Here is a 14,132-nt window from a genome sequence, read left to right on the forward strand (position 1 = left end):
ATTAGTTAAAGAATTGTGGAAGGCAGATGTGGAAGGAATGAACATGACAGGGTGACCAAGGATGAAATGGATGGATGGGGTAAAAGGTGCATTGGGAAAGAGGGGAATGTTTGTTGAGGAAGGAAGGGAGAGGACTAAAGATAGAGGTGAATGGAAAATGGTTATGTATGGATGATGCTGTGATACATGAAAGAGAGTTGGGGGATGGGATGAGGGAGTATGTGTGAATGATATTTTGACACAGCCCAAAAGGATTTCTCCCAATCTTCTCTTTTTCTGCATGAGGGGACAGAGAGTGGGGGTGGTCACCAATTAAATGAAGCAGTCTTGCTGTGGATGTGCTGTGTCTTACTGCATTGCTTTTGACCCAGGGCAGTAGGCGAGATGCAGGGATCACCCGTCATCCAGGTTGAGCCAAGACAAGAGGGAGGGAGGGGGTTGAATGGGAGTGGAGTATGTGGGGATAAAAAGGGTGGAAGTAGATTTTATGCCTTTGTTTTTTGGCTACCTCCCTTGTAAGGGGGAAATAGCCATTGGTATATGTATGTATATCTGTCACCAGATTTAGAAATACAGTAAACACTCGATATAATGGGGACGGATCTTTCGTTATATCCAAAGATCCATTACATCCAATGGAAATACCAGACAGATCCATTATAACCAAGGATCCATTATGTCCAATGGAAATACTGGACAGATCCATTATATCCCAAAGTTTGTCCAGTATTAGAAATTACAGTAAACCCTCGATATAACAGACGATATGGGGACAGGGGTCTGTCATTATATCCAAAGATCCGTTATAACTGAGGATCCCTCACTATAACGGATTTTCATCCATTATTGCAAGGGTTTGTCCCGTCAGATTTTTCGTCTGTTATATCCAATATCCGGTGTATCGAGATCCGTTATATCGAGGGTTTACTTTAGTAGTTGGAAGGGAACAGTCATCAGATGTCACCTTTCCTTATTTGAAAGAGTAAAAGAAATACAGTTGAAGTTCATAGAGGTCTTGGGTTCAGTTCATAGGTAGTGTCAGCTCCTTGGGGCTGCACTTACAGATAAAGGTGAAGGTGTTGACAGATTTTGGGAATGGGCAGTAGGGAGAAGATTCATCCTGATGTCCACCTTGCATGACCAGTACAAGCAGTTCTATTAATGGTTTCTTCCCAAAGTACCGACTGCATGTAACTACGCAATCTGTACCCCCTGTATCAGGAACAAAACTAGCCAGGAATAAAAGCCTGACCCTAGACTTGTCATCTTCATTCATCTTTTCCAACTTGTCACAGTATCTCAACAAAATTAAACCTTCTTTCAGGTGATTTTGCCCTCTTGTTTGAGATGGGCATGAGCCGAAAACAGGGTCTTAAGATGTTGGCCCTTCTTTGGCTGCTGAGCTTAGTTGGGCTACTAGTGGGTGTAGCCGTGGGGACTATCCATAGTGCTTCACCATGGATCTACTCCTTTACAGCCGGAGTATTTCTTTACCTTGCACTAGTTGACCTGGTAAGTTAAACCTCTGAGGAATATGTTATAAGATGAAATTGTATGAAAGTAGCAAATGCTGACAAAAATGTCAAGAGGAAATGCCATGTGAGAACAGAGCTGTTATTCTTGGTATGGTGTTTCACTTGAAGAGAGTCTTAAACCTGAGACACTAAGATTATGAAGCCATTTTGTTACCACTATAGAGTGATGCTTTGCATCAGCCATATACTTTTTGACAGGAAGGGACTTTTTACTATCTTATGTTTGTATAGATGACGCTGTGACGCATGAGGAGGAGTGGGTGGGGGATGGGGGGGTTAGTTTTTTTTTTTTTTTTTGGGGGGGGGGGTGATAATGTTGGTTAGGGAGTATGTATGAGAAATAAATTGATGCAACCCAAAGGGATTTCTCCCTGTCTTCTCCTTTTCTGCATAAGGGGACAGAGAGGGGGGGGTCGCCGAATTAATGAAGCAGCCTTGCTGTGGATGTGCTGTCTTGCAACACTGCTTCTGACCCAGGGCAGTGGGCGAGATGCAGGGATGACCCGTCATCCAGGAGGTGCCAAGATAAGAGGGAGGGAAGATGGTAGAGGGGAGTGGAGTATGTAGGGGACGGAATGGGTGGGAGTGGTTTCTATGCCTTTTGTCTTTTGGCTACCTCCCTTGTAAGGGGGAAAAAAAGCCTTTTTTTGGTATATGTATGTATGTATGTTGGTACATTTATGATGTTTTACTTGTTCAAGCTTTATTATATACTTGGTAAAGATCTAAGGAGCTGTTGTACCAGGAATAAAGAATTTGTTCTCACACGGTATTTCCTCTGGCAAGATGAAGCTAGGTGAAGTAAGGAACTCGAGTCAACCAGCTACCTGAGTTCTCTCTTGAAGTAGATTTAAGGTTTCAGAGTATCTGACAGCAACCTTAGGATTGGGCCATAGATCACTCAAGAGAAGCAGTGTGGTGCATCATCTAAATAGTTATAAATGGATGATAAATTGACGTGGCCCAGATTCCTTCTTGTCTGTAAATTCTTGAGTGGATAAGGGTCACTATGATATGAAGTAGTGAAGTTTGAACCAGTTTCAGTTTTTGGGCTTTGCTGTGGATGTGCTTTATCTTGCTGCATTGCACCCAGGCATTGGGCAGGGAACAGGGATAACCTTTCTTCTTTTCTTCTGCATCATGTAATCTATATATCAAAAGCTTCTTCCCCCTTAGCCACTTCGGTATGATGATGCCCACATAGGCATCGTGTGCTGCGAGTGGGTACACAAGGATGCTAGCGTTGGCATCTTGATTATATATATATATATATATTTTTGTAGTTGTATATAAGTTATCCCCAGATTCTGTGAACTGGTTTAATCACATTTTTTGTGTTTATTATTACTGAGAGTAAAAGAGAATGAATAATACAGCAGTGAATTTATATTTTATAAGGTGAGTAGTATGATGCATCGTACATATGGCAGCAGGTGCTGCACATGAGAATTTGACTTGTTCTGAAGTGGTAGGCAGTCAAGGCACACACCTACTCCCATCCACCCTTCCCTACCTCTCATTTTAGCTCCTCAAGGATGATGGGTCATCCCTGTCTCCTGGCCACTGCCCAGGTCAGAAGTAATCCAGCAAGACACAGTATATCCACAGCAAGGCTGCTTCACTTACACAGTGATGACCCTCCCTCCTTGGCCCCTCATGTGGAAAATGAGGAGTGGGGAGATATCTCTTATAGCAGATAATAAGTTACCATAGCTGTTCAACAACAATTGTTACCCTACCTCCCTTGTAAAGGGGGAAAAAGCTGTTGGTATATGTATGTATGAGCTTGTTAAGTGTTGTTGTTGTTGTTGTTGTCGTTTCCTAGACTGTCTGTCCGAGCAGTCCCGTCTCCCCAAGGAATGCCATAGCCGAAACTGGGTTTTCCCACAAATCCTTTATAGAGCGTATGTTGTGTTGTTTGCGTGCATGATTGTGTATAATGCAGTCTTCCATTATGTGTTGTATGGTATTGGGTGAAGTGTTACATCCTGGGCAGCTGTTCACAATGCGGTCATCCAGCCTCTTCTGGTAGCTTAGAAGTGCTGGGTGGTGACCGCACCGCAGTCTGGCCAAGTGGACTCTGTCCTTTCGTGGGAGAGAGGATTCAGAAGGGTGGATATCAGGGGGTCTGGCATACAGCAGTGTGTTGTCTTTCAGTGTGTTAATGGAGCGGTGAGTGATATGATTATGAATATGTTTCCGGAGGCTGGTATTTGGTGGTTGTGGAGGAAGAGAAGAGAGTATCTGTGCATGATAAAGGTCTTTGGGTGTTGTTTTAATGTTTCTTGGTGTGTGTGGGTGTTCTGCTATGTAGTGTAGCGGGTGTAATGTGTTTGTGGTGGCTGCGGCAAGTGTTTGTGTGCCTCTCATGTCGAGGTGGTCCTTGACTTTGAGGACTTTTGTTTCATGGTGTAAATGGTCTGTAGGTGTTGTATTTGTGCAGCCTGTAATTGTTTTTAGGGCTTTGTTTTGTATGATTTGAAGGGTGTTGTGGTGTGTCTCACTGAGATTAGGAGCCCATGCAGGACTCGCATAATTCAACACTGAGCGTATGCATTGTTTGTATATTGTTATATTAGTTTCTTTGTTTTGTCCAAATGTTGTTCCAGTGATTGACTTAAGTGCGTTAAGTCTGGGAGTGCATTTGTTTTTTATGTTTGTGATGTGTTGTTTGAAAGACATGGATGTATCGTATGTTACACCAAGAATTTTCGGTGTGTTTGTGTGTGGTATTAGAGTGTTGTTGATGTAGAGATGAGGTATGTATTTGTGTTCTTTTGTCCAGTTTGTGATGAACCATGTGTTGAGTGTGTCAAGGTATGGCTGGATTATTTCTGCAGCTTTGTCTAAGTTACGATGTGTGCATGTGATTGTTATGTCGTCTGCGTAGGAAGAGATTTGTATTTCTGAGGTGTCTGGCGTGGGTAAGTCATGCATGTATAGATTAATTAGTGTGGGGGATAGAACTGAGCCCTGTGGTACTCCGTTCTTAATGTTTCTGATGTGCGATGATTGGCCATTATATGACATGTAAGCATTCCTACCTGCCAGATAATTGGCCAGCCATCTTTTGGTGTTATTGTGCATGTCTGTGTTATATATTTTATTTGTTAGGAGGAGGAGCTTGTTAAGTGTAGTTGGGAAGGCTTATGGGAGGGTCTTGACTGAGAGGACTAGGAGAGGAACAGAGGATGTAATTGGTGAGGAACCGTATGGGTTTAGGATAGGTAGAGGTTGCATAGATCAGGTTTTTGTGGTAAGACAGATATGTGAGTTATAGGAAAAGGTAGGGATGTATTTTGGGTTTTTATGAATCTGGAAAAGGCTTATGACATGGTAGACAGGAGGCACTGTGGGAGGTATTGCAGATATATGGGATAGGAGGAAACCTGTCAAGAGCAGTCAAGAGTTTTTACAAGAGTAGTAGAGCTTGTGTAGGATTAAAAATGGAGAGAGTGAGTGGTTTGAGGGAAAGGTGGGACTTCATCAGGGATGTGCTATGTCACCCTGACTGTTCAATTTATACATGGATGGGGTAGTGCGAGAGGTAAATGCAAAGATAGTGGGTCAGAGATTGGAGATGATGAAAGAAAATGGAGAAAAATGGGAGATAAGCCAGTTGTTGTTTGCTGATGACTTTGCGCTTGTAGCAGGATCAGAGGAGGGATTGAGGAAGTTAATTAACAGTTTGGGAAGGTGTGCAAAATAAGGATGTCAAAGATAAATGTGGGTAAAAGTAAGGTGATGAGATGTATAAAGGGAAAAGTGCCAGCAGCCAAGTATCTAAAACAGCCAGATGTCAGGAACATAGGGGACATGGGCCTGGCTGAAGGTAAACTCTGGAAAGATTTGTTAGTTTATTAATAGTTGGATGCCTAGGAATCAGATAAATAAGCTTGCTTCTGGCAGCGAGAGGAGTAGGGGGAAAGAGGAGGAGATGGTGGCTGTCCTCAGCAAAGTCTTGGTGCTGGAGGTGGTTGGAGATAGCTTCCTCAGTTCTGAGGCTGTCTGTCCTTGGTGAACTTCCAGTGACCCGTTATATTCATCAGGATCAGATCAAGACCCTCACATTAAGTGTTCCATGGGAGATGCTTAGCACAGCTAAGGGCTGCAGGTGTTCCAGATAAGGATGAATGGAGGATGGTTGTGTGTGAATGATTTTTAGATGTAAACCAAAGGAATTTCTCCTCATCTTCTCTATTTTCTGGGATGGTTCGGACACATGGAAAGAATGAGGGACAAAAGATTAGCAAGAGGTGTGGAAAGTAGAGGTGAACAGAGTGAACTTCAGGGGATGACTGAGAATGAGGTGGATGGATAGGGTGAAGGGCTTTAAGTAAGGGGAATGTCTGTTGAGCAAGGGAAAGGCAGGGTATAGGGATGAGTGGTGGGTGATTGCACATGGACAGATTTCTCCCCATCTTCTCTATTTTCTGCATGAATGGACAGGGAGGGAGGGGTCACTGTGTATGTGCTGTGTCTTGCTGCATTGCTTCAGATCCTGGCAGTGGGCAGGAGACAGGGATGACCTTTCATTCATGAGAAGCCGAAATAAAAGGGAAACAAGGGTGGTGGAATGGATGGGAGTGGAATGGGCAGGAGTGCGTACATGCCTTTTAACCTGGCTACCTCTCTTATAGGAAGCTCGCTGGCTGAGTGGGTTATGGCATCATTACTTGCGACGAAGGTCGAGGTGAGGGTGGTTCGAATCCTGCCACCAGCGAAGTTGAACCAAGGGCATGATTCATTAAATTCCACACTACAAAGCCCTCTGTGAGGGGCACCGTCCTAGCCTCCCAATAGGGGGGGAGTGTGTGACGTTAAACCATATCATATCATATCATCATACCTCTCTTATAAAGTAGAGAAAACCCCTTTTTATGTAGACAGATCAAATCTTGTTATTTCTTTTCTTTTTTGCAGCTGTCAGAACTTTCCATCAAAAATGGAGCAAAACAGAGTGCACTATGCCAGATGGCTCTCCAAGCAGCAGGGATTCTTACTGGGAGTGGCATCATGCTTGTCATTGGTATTTACGAACATGATTTACAAGAGATACTTGAAGGTTCACTGTAATCCTTGCACCCGGTGGAGGAACCTCTTGTAGGTGATACAGTTTGAAACCATTCTTTTGAAGGACATATTAATGGACAAAAACTAGATCACATGAAACAGAAATTACAGAATCATTCATACTTGCAAGTTGCCCTCACAATACAAAAGGTAAAGGTTAGTGAGTGAGGTTTGAACAGCTAAGACATCGTGCCTCCAAGATTTGTGAGAAGATTCACAAAATATAGTGGCAGCAAAATATAGAACATGTATGACTTTTCAGGGAGGCAGTGTTTAAAATTATACTGTGGTCTTTTCTAGAATTCTTTATAGAAATGGTGAAGCTGGACGTGGGAAATAAGATGTATATAATATAGTTCTTGGAAGCCATTCTTACAGTGTAGTTCTCCTTTCATTTCATGTTCCATTAAGCTCAACTTGTCAGTCCAAGATTGCCTTGTTTGAGTGAGTGGCTTCAGACTCGCTGTGAAAATGAGAACTGAAATTGTGCTGTTTATTTTTCAACTACGGTAAGCAAGATGGTCAGACGTGTCTAATTCAATGCAGTGCTATTGGCATATCTGGTCATTCAGCTTTGAAAGTGACATCCATATTTGTACATCATCAACCAGTGATGTCAGGAGATGGCATCTCTCTGATGTCACCACTCATTTCCCTCCAGCATAGACTTTGTCATTGTATTTACTGAGCTTTAGAAGAAGCTCAGTGCACATTACAAACCTGATGCAGTGTGTGCAAACCAGTGTTGTATGTGAGTTTTTCCATAACTTTGTAGTAAATTATTTTAACTCGTCTAATGTTGTACGTGTTTATTTCAGGTTGAGCTTATATATTTTCTGGACAATAAATTTTTACTATTTTCATTTTTAGGTCTTCCAAACTGTGTCGCTGTTTTATGTTTTTGTACATGATGTGTGACTGAATGACTACTTTCCTTGCATTTGCTGCTAATTTAAGTCCAAGCATAGTAGTGTCTTACATTTGAGAGTTAACTGATTGCTAGGGTAAACACTTGCCAATGTATTTTATTGTGTTTTTTTTGCTAATGTAGGAAATTTATTTGCTATAGATAGCAAGGCTTCCACACCTGTTTTTTAAGGGAGCTACATAGCAGTTGGCATTTAATCTTTAGGTACTTCCGTGTGTAACTTTTTCTTTCTGGGTCAGACTTTTGCTCAACGAAAGAGGAAAGTAGCACAGATAGGGAAGGTCAGAAACATTGGAGACATCATGACTTACCTACTTCTTGCAACCATGTATGGCAGAATCTTTTTAGGAGCCAAATGATTTAAAAACAATTTTATTATTATGATACATTTAGATATGAGTCTTGTTTTCTGAGAAAATGTAAGGATGGGAGGATCCTAGAATAATGAAATCTCATTTTGATATGGTTGCATTCAAGTTCAAATGATTATCATTAATATGTTTCAAAGTCCTTGTTTGGGTCGTTTTGTTTGAACAATTGAATGTTATCAAAATGACACTCCACTATTAGTTGTATTTTTTTATCTATTTATTTATTTTTTTATTATTATTATTTTTTTTTTTTTCCCAAACAAGTTTATAACTAGTGGAATCGTGTTACAAAAACTTTTGCACTGCTTGAAAAAAAAAGTCTGGGAACAAAAGATATCCCCGTCCCCTTGTAGGTGAAATGATGATGAGGACTTGACCTCAGTAACCCTCTGAAATGAGGCCCCTGCCTCTAGATGATATATTTCATTGTTGATTTTAGTTGAAAAGATCCATTCTGCACTTGGCATGTAACATTGATATTCTACACTGAATTTCTTTTTTAATATACATTAAATGATGGTGAGAAAATTTTATCTAAGTTATAGGAAATCAGCTAGGCAGCCACTTAGAAATTAGTTACACATACAAACCATAGAAATAGGTCATCTAGGGAAAATAAAGGTAACTTTTATATAAATATCAAAATCTTTACGAAACTAAAATGGAACTTTTCTCATATCATTTTGTATTGTGTCTTTGATTATCTGTGATATCTAAAGGATTAATCAATATTTTTATTATTTGAGCTGCTTGAAGGTGGGTATGCAATGTTTAAGCAGTTGGGAATTCATTTTGCATAATCATATGTACATCAGCATAGTCAAGAATTCATTATCACATGCACTGATGTGTAGATACCATCATCTTTCTAACACTGATAACATACTTTATATTCTTTTTCTATAACACACACATGCGCACACACACATTTTTATGTAAGTAGATACATCTTTACCCCTTTAGGCATATTAATCATATGTACTTGGGATTAATGTAGGTTACTATATTTTCAGTCCTTTCTAAGCTGAGTATGATTTAAATGCAAAAGATATATAGTTTTTTCTTTTGAAAGGGCTGAGGATATTCACCCATGCCTCACAACCTTGCTTTGCAGGTAAGGGTTAAGTAGTCAAAAAATAAATAAATAAAAAAAAGAAAAAAAAAGAAATAAAGAAAAAAAGTATTACCGAGGGAGATGCAAAAGTAGTGAAGGATTATGTTGACTTCCTCTCTTCCTTTGATAGCTCGTAGTTGTGGAGAGGTACTTGATTTGCAACGTCTCCCCCACCATACTTCTGACTTCAGTGAGAATTGAATCCCAAGTAAAAGTTTTCCCAATGTCTTCAACAGAATACTACAATGGTTTACTTTTCATTTTGGTACTTGGGTTTTCTATTCAGTCTCAAGGAGTCTTTTGATAAGATTCTCAGTCTTGGCACCAGTATTAACTTAAAGGTTTATGTTCCTAATGTTACCAGAACCAAGAGGGAGGTAGGTTGGCTTGCTCGCTCAAACAGGGTGAGTGTGCAAGTGTTTACATCCTGTCTAATCAACTGTTTGATTTCAACACTTCAAAGTGAACAGTATCATGATTAGCCTAAGAATACTTCTTTTTTATATACATGATTAACTTTTTTATGGGATTTTGTGGTCATGTAGACTTCACGTTTACATATATATATATATATATATATATATATAATTTTTTCTTTCTTTCTTTTTTCTTCAAACAGGTTGGCACAGCTTTTCATGGACATACTTTTCATATAATAAAAATGCAGGCAGGTCATCTTTAAGAGACTAGGGGTCAGTGTACTGACTGATTGCTAGCAGGATTTAAAAAAAATGTACATGGTTGTCAGATATGTTTAATGGTCATAAGATATTTTTGAGTCTTCTTCCATTAACATCAGTATACAGCAGTGCTTTTGATGATTTGTGTTGAAGTGCATTTGTTTTTAATTGCCTCGAGGGTTAATCATTTCTTTCCGCCCATTTAAGTATAGGGACTGCATAACATTGGCAATAGCATACATGAATTAATTTTTGCCATTGATTACTACCCCTGTCAAGAAACAGTTCCTGTTTTTCCTAAGCTTGTTAGCTTGAATTCTGTTTTCACGTGTTGAAGGGTTAGACTAGGAACTATTGTCTAGCTAGGTAGAAATGAAAATTTTGTGGATATAACAATGTGCAATTATGATGTACTTAGGGAGGAGGAAGATTAACAAGTAACATTAACAAGCAAAAGTAATGTGGGCCCTTTGTTCTCATAGGAAGTGTGATATTGGTATCTATATTTAGAACTTTAATAGGGTGCAACAGGGTTATTGAAACCTATGTAAAACTTATTATATTATTGATACAGTTTTATCAATGTGTGTGAAAAAAATGCTGTTTCAAAACTGAGGAAAGTTAGCTATATATTGAACTTTTTTGTTAACAAGAACTAACAAGTTAATCTCTTTGTGGAATTTCATGATTTATGTTGATGTGGTCATGTGATGGTTTACTGCAGTGAATAGTGTTGTGGATAGCAAGTTTCTAATACTAAGATTTTTGTAACAAAGGCCATAGATTTGTAATGATTAAAAGGTCATCTCAAAGAAAGAAAAATGCCAAAATGAGCACAACTTTCTGGAGACTGATGTTATTAGCCTGTTACTAATATCTGTACATCAATGCCTTCCACCTTGTATATTTTTACTGTCTAGCTTTTTCTTAAACTCATGTTTCACAATCTACATCTTCATCTATTTTACAAGTAATCCTCTCTTGGATTCATTTAGTATAGTCAGTTGAGCATTCAAAATGGTACAGCAGTGCTGACCACTTTTTTTGCGATTCCCAAATTATGAACCTTCGGTTACCTCCTTCGTCCTTTTATTCTGTCCCCACACCCTTTCATCCCTCCCCCCTTTTCTTTTCAATTGGTCTCATTCAATCATTTGATTTTCTCTACCACATACCACCAAAACCATTCTTCACTTAAAAGATATTTTCTTGTTTATCCAGTTTTAGCTGCTATCTCATGACGTATCACTCATCTGACACCGTTTGTTTCCTTCTTTCCTTTCTCTTTATCTCTCATACCACAGTACCATATTGCTGTGGGATATAGTTTACCAGTATTTCTATCCTTGTAAACACTCATGCCACTGTTGTGCATTATCATGTTTCATATGGTTTAGTTATTTGAGTGTTTATAGTCCTGTTTTCTGTAGGTAGTTGTGGAGAAGTGAGAGAGGTATGGGTAGTTTGTTGCCCAGGATCTGGTGTAGAGTCAGTTGAGGAGTGCTGCATGACCCACTTCATGGTTCAAACAGGAGCCATCAGTTTATATGTTGATATATAAAGGGGGATAGGCCCTTGGTATATATATATATATATATATATATAAAAGGATTTGTTTAATGGGTAGATAAGTGGGAGAGATATTCCTGTAGGATGGCTTCAGTTGGCAATTGACCTTTTGTTAAGGTGGCTTAAGTAAGATGGACGTATTGGAGTAAGTAGCCATGGAGCCTCTTTCAAATCAACACATCCTACATTTGGAAGCTACTTTCTTGTGAAGAACAGGGCATTCTCATCTCACACAATACCCTAAATTTTTTTTTTTTTTTTTTTTTTTTCTTTCTTTCTTTCTTTCTTTCTTTCTACCCCATCAAACGGCACTGACTCTACATCAAATCCTGACTGACAAAACACCAGTATCTCTTGTTAACCAAACTATAAATTGAATTAATTAAATCAATATGTAACGCACAACAGCAGCCCTAGATTGTCCACAAGGATAAACATACATACCAAGGTCTTTTTCCCCCTAACAAGGGAGGTAGCCAAAGTTAAAAGGCATAATTCCACTCCCATCCATTTCATCCCCACCCACTCCACTCCCATTCACCACCCCTCCCTCCCTCATTTCTTGGCTCCTGGATGAGGGGTCATCCCTGCATCTCACCCATTGCCCTGGGTCAGAAGCAATGCAACAAGACAAAGATAAAAGCATTGGTAAACAATTCCTCTTCCGCATCCCTTTTCTCCCTCCCCCATCCTCTTCCTCTTCCTCATCCCCTTTCCCCCTCCCCCTCCCCACTCTTCCCCTTCACCCTCCTTTTCTTTGTCCCCTTTCCCCTCCTCTTTCTCTTTCCCCCTTCTCTTCTTCCTTTTCCCATCTTCCTCTTCACCTTTCCCCAACAACCCTTCTCTTCCTTCCCCTCTCCCTACTCCCACCCTCATCATCATTATCCTTCCTTCTCTTCATCAGCCCACACCACCTCCTCTTCTTCATCCTCATCTTGCAGTCAAGTTATTTTGCCTCAAGTATTTCCTGGTGCTCTGTAGTTAAACTTTCAAACACATAAGTGAGAAGTTACACATGTCCACTCCAACATTCATGCACCCTCGCTTTCACCCATACACACATGCTTAGGAACCTGTAAAGGAGAGAAGCACTGGTGAAGTGTGGTTGATAAAATACAATACAATAAGAACATGTAAACATGTGCTATTAAAACAAAAATAAAAAGTTCTTATATACAGTCCTCTTGTTGTGTCTAACTATTAGAAGGATGTTGGATGCAAGACCTTGGGGCTTGGTACTTCAGATGTTAAACATGGCAAAGGATGACTTGTAGGGAGTGGGTCAGTATGTGAGAATATGAAATGTAAGTTTGGATATATGAGGTGGTTGTGCTCATCATTATTGTCCTGATAATGATGGTGGTAATACTGTTGATGTGATGTAGAAACTGTGGAGCTCTTGGTGTCATTGGGAAATATTCTTATTTTTATTTTCATATTTGTACTATGTGTCCCAAAACTATTAAAACTAAAACTGATGAAAACTGAGTTTCCCATCCTTTATGAAAGCAAAATGGACATTGCCATACTGATGATTTGGTTTCATGTTGCAAAACTCACCCTATCAGGAGGCTAGGACAGCCCTTACAGAAGACATTGTAGGGTGGAATTTAATGAACCATGCCCTTGGTTCAACAACACAGTGGTAGGGTTCAAACTGCCATCACTTTAACCTCCATCGCAAGTAGTGACACCCTAACCTGCTCAGTCATACAAGTACCCACATATACCAAAAAAAAAACTTTCTTCCTTTATAAGGGATAGCCAAGACAAAGCATACACCCATTCAATGTCCTTCCTGCCGTAGCTCCTCATGAGTGGTCATTCTTGTCCCCTACTTAATGCTCATGTCAGAAGCAATTCAACAACCCACAGCACCTCCACAGTAGGGCTTATCAGTTGTTAAAAGCTGATTTACTCACACTGTTTCATTATATACCAACAAATATCCCCACCCTTATCCACTTGAAAAATACAAATTCGACAAGAAATCCCTTTGGGCTATCATGTCTTCATTCATTCACAGTCCCTCTCCATTGAAATCAATCTCTTGCACTCGCCCTTCCCTGCTCAATATACATTCCTCTTACAACCAACACCCCTTCCACCCTCTCCATCCATTTCATTCTCAGTCATCTCGTGTTCATCCACCACTGCCTTCCAAACTCATTTTGCTTGTCAAAACCACAAAAAATGTATACAAATACCAAGACTCTTTCCCTTTGTATAATGAATGGAAGGGAGTGGGTAGGTTAGGGAGTGGTTATGTATGAATGATATTTTGACGCAGCCTGAAGCAATTTCTCCCCATCTTCAACGTTTCAGCATGATGGGACAGAACGGAGGTTCACTGATTAAATTGAGTGACCTTGCTGTGGATGTGTTGTCTTGTTGCATTGCCTCTGATCCAGGGTGATGGGTGAGATGCAGGGATGACCATCATCCATCAGGAGCCAAGATGAGAGGGAGGGAGGGGTGGTGGATGGGAGTGGAATTATGCCGTTTGACTTTGACTACCTCCCTGATAAGGGGAAAAGAGCCCTTGGTATATGTATGTATGTATGTATAATGTTGGGGAATTCAATGTGTCATGCACATATAAAGGCATCTGAATAATAATATAATTGTTGGAAAAAGTTTCACTGACTGGAAAACTACTGCCAACAGAGGCTGGCAACAGGCCTTGGGCCCTCCCATAGGTCTCTGGAAAGATAACTTGGACTGTTCATGTTGTATTATGGGGCTGTTTCCATGTCACCTGATGAAATAATTAGGAGGGAACCAGTTAACACTTGTCAGCTCTCCTAATGTGTGAAGGTAAAGAAAATACAGCTGAAATTGATAGCATATTGGGTCCAGTCC

At 40.1% G+C, this 14,132-nt stretch overlaps 1 protein-coding gene across 2 annotated transcripts in view; it reads left to right on the top strand.

Annotated features, from left to right (window-relative positions):
- The window catches only part of LOC143026491 (uncharacterized), a 102,413-nt gene extending 90,268 nt beyond the window's left edge, over window positions 1–12,145 (top strand). For both annotated transcript variants that reach the window (XM_076186969.1, XM_076186970.1), the window contains exons 10-11: window positions 1,325–1,512; window positions 6,459–12,145. In XM_076186969.1, coding sequence (XP_076043084.1) covers window positions 1,325–1,512; window positions 6,459–6,611 — 341 coding nt within the window. In that variant the 3' untranslated portion in view covers window positions 6,612–12,145. The remainder of the gene's footprint in view (window positions 1–1,324; window positions 1,513–6,458) is intronic.
- Window positions 12,146–14,132: the final 1,987 nt, after the last annotated feature.

Source organism: Oratosquilla oratoria, chromosome 6, assembly GCF_046742065.1.
Source record: "Oratosquilla oratoria isolate Oo_2021 chromosome 6, ASM4674206v1, whole genome shotgun sequence".
In the NCBI taxonomy this organism is placed as follows: domain Eukaryota; kingdom Metazoa; phylum Arthropoda; class Malacostraca; order Stomatopoda; family Squillidae; genus Oratosquilla; species Oratosquilla oratoria.